This window comes from Myotis davidii, unplaced genomic scaffold, assembly GCF_000327345.1.
Source record: "Myotis davidii unplaced genomic scaffold, ASM32734v1 scaffold216, whole genome shotgun sequence".
Lineage (NCBI taxonomy): Eukaryota > Metazoa > Chordata > Mammalia > Chiroptera > Vespertilionidae > Myotis > Myotis davidii.
The window spans coordinates 231491-233297 of NW_006287277.1; the positions used below are offsets into that span (position 1 = coordinate 231491).

A 1807-nucleotide genomic window follows, 5' to 3' on the forward strand; every position below is an offset into this window, starting at 1 on the left:
TGACTACTACTACTCCTATTCTTCCTCCTCCTACTGCTGTTACTATTGTTATTAAAGTCCATATGTGTGGAAATGAGTATGGCTTGGACTTTAAGAATAAAATTTTAGCAATAACCGATCAGCAGTCCAAAGATACAGTAGTTTAATCAATTTTATTCATACAAAAGTTAACATTCATAGGTTTAATGTAAGTCACTGGTAAGATAAAGATTGGATTGTTTTAAGCATGCCTGGGATATATATTGTTTGATTATTCTCAAGATGGACTCCAGGTTTATATCCCTTCTGTGTTGAATACCCTGTCTTTTTTCTAATCAGGCCATGCTTCTTAATCTGAGTAAATAGCTAATTATATATTTATGTTTTATTTCAGTGAATTAGGTATAATCTATAAATATACATAATTTATTTTAAAATAATTTACACTTTTTTTAGTTTGGGTACATTTGGTAGGGTTTTTTTTGCAATTAGTTACTTAACCATGCTTTTCTATAAGGAATGTCTTGTTACTCTTTGTGGTGAAGAAGAAAATCCTGTTCATACTTGTGATACGAACTTATCAGGCAATTCTCAAGTTTCAAAACAGCTAGTAGAGAAGACATGGTATCGTGTAATAGATGATAGTTTGGTTGTTGGAGTGAAAACCACATCTTCTTTGAAGCTGTAAGTAAATTCTAACATGATACTATTATATTTTTTAAAATTTTCTTTATTGATTAAGTTATTACATATGTGTCCTTATCCCCACATTACCCTTTCATCCCCCCACTCATGCCTGATACTGTTATCTTAATGTTCTAGAGCAGCACTGTCCAACAGAAATAATGCAAGCCACATATGTAATTTTCAGTGTTCTAGTAGCCATATTAAAAACGTAAATAGAAACAGGTTAAATTAATTTTAATAGTATATCCCCAAAATTGTCATTGCTGAGGGATAAATAATGTTCTATATATATTTATGTTTTATATGTTTTTTATGGATTTTTACAGAGAGGAAGGGAGAGGGATAGACAGATAAAAATATCAGTGAGAGAGAAACATCATCAATTGGCTCCTTCCTGATCGAGCCCGCAACCCAGGCATGTGCCCTTGATTGGGAATTGAACCAGTGAACTTTTTGTTCCTGGATGGACACTCAACCACTGACCCACACCAGCCAGGCAACAATATTCTGTATTCAAAAGCAGATTTTATTTAAGTAATTTAGAGGAGTATAAAATGCAGTTTTTACTTTAAAAGTATTTGCATTCTAAATTATTGCCAAAATAAAGTTTAAAAAAATTAGTATTTTTTTCTTGTTTAAAGGAAAGTGGGGAGTGGGAGGCTTACCAGGCATTAATTTTACCATTTTTTTCCATTAAAAAGTTACTTTCCTAAAGTCCAGAATATTTACAATGTTTTTGCTTTCTTATTTTAAGAGAGGTGTTAATTATAGGATTTTAAAAAAAATGTATTTGGCTTTTACACCTAATTTTCTGATACATTTTACATTTAAAATTATGTTTCCTAGGAAAGGAGAGAATAAAATATGTTGTTGTTTGTATGACATTTAATCATCTATTTAATTTTAAAGAGTGAACTTTTCGACTAAACTAAACTCTGGATGTTTTACAGGCCTCTGAACCAGGTGACTTTATCGTTGTTAATGGATGAACCCCATAGCTCCAGCTTTCAGCTTATTAAGTGTCAAAATAGGGTGATCAAGTTGAGTAGGGACTCTTTTTCAGCACCCTGCTCAGTGCCATATGAAAAAGGACCAAAGGCAAAAAGAATCAAATTGACTGTTGATACTTAGGAAGAGGATG

At 32.0% G+C, this 1807-nt stretch overlaps 1 protein-coding gene across 1 annotated transcript in view; it reads left to right on the top strand.

The window, feature by feature from the left end:
* The window catches only part of FANCB (Fanconi anemia complementation group B), a gene marked incomplete at its 3' end in the record, with an annotated part of 22757 nt that overhangs the window by 19413 nt on the left and 1537 nt on the right, over positions 1-1807 (top strand). The window contains 2 exon segments of the mRNA XM_006779515.2: positions 497-663; positions 1617-1806. Of these exon segments, the coding sequence (XP_006779578.2) occupies positions 497-663; positions 1617-1806 (357 nt within the window).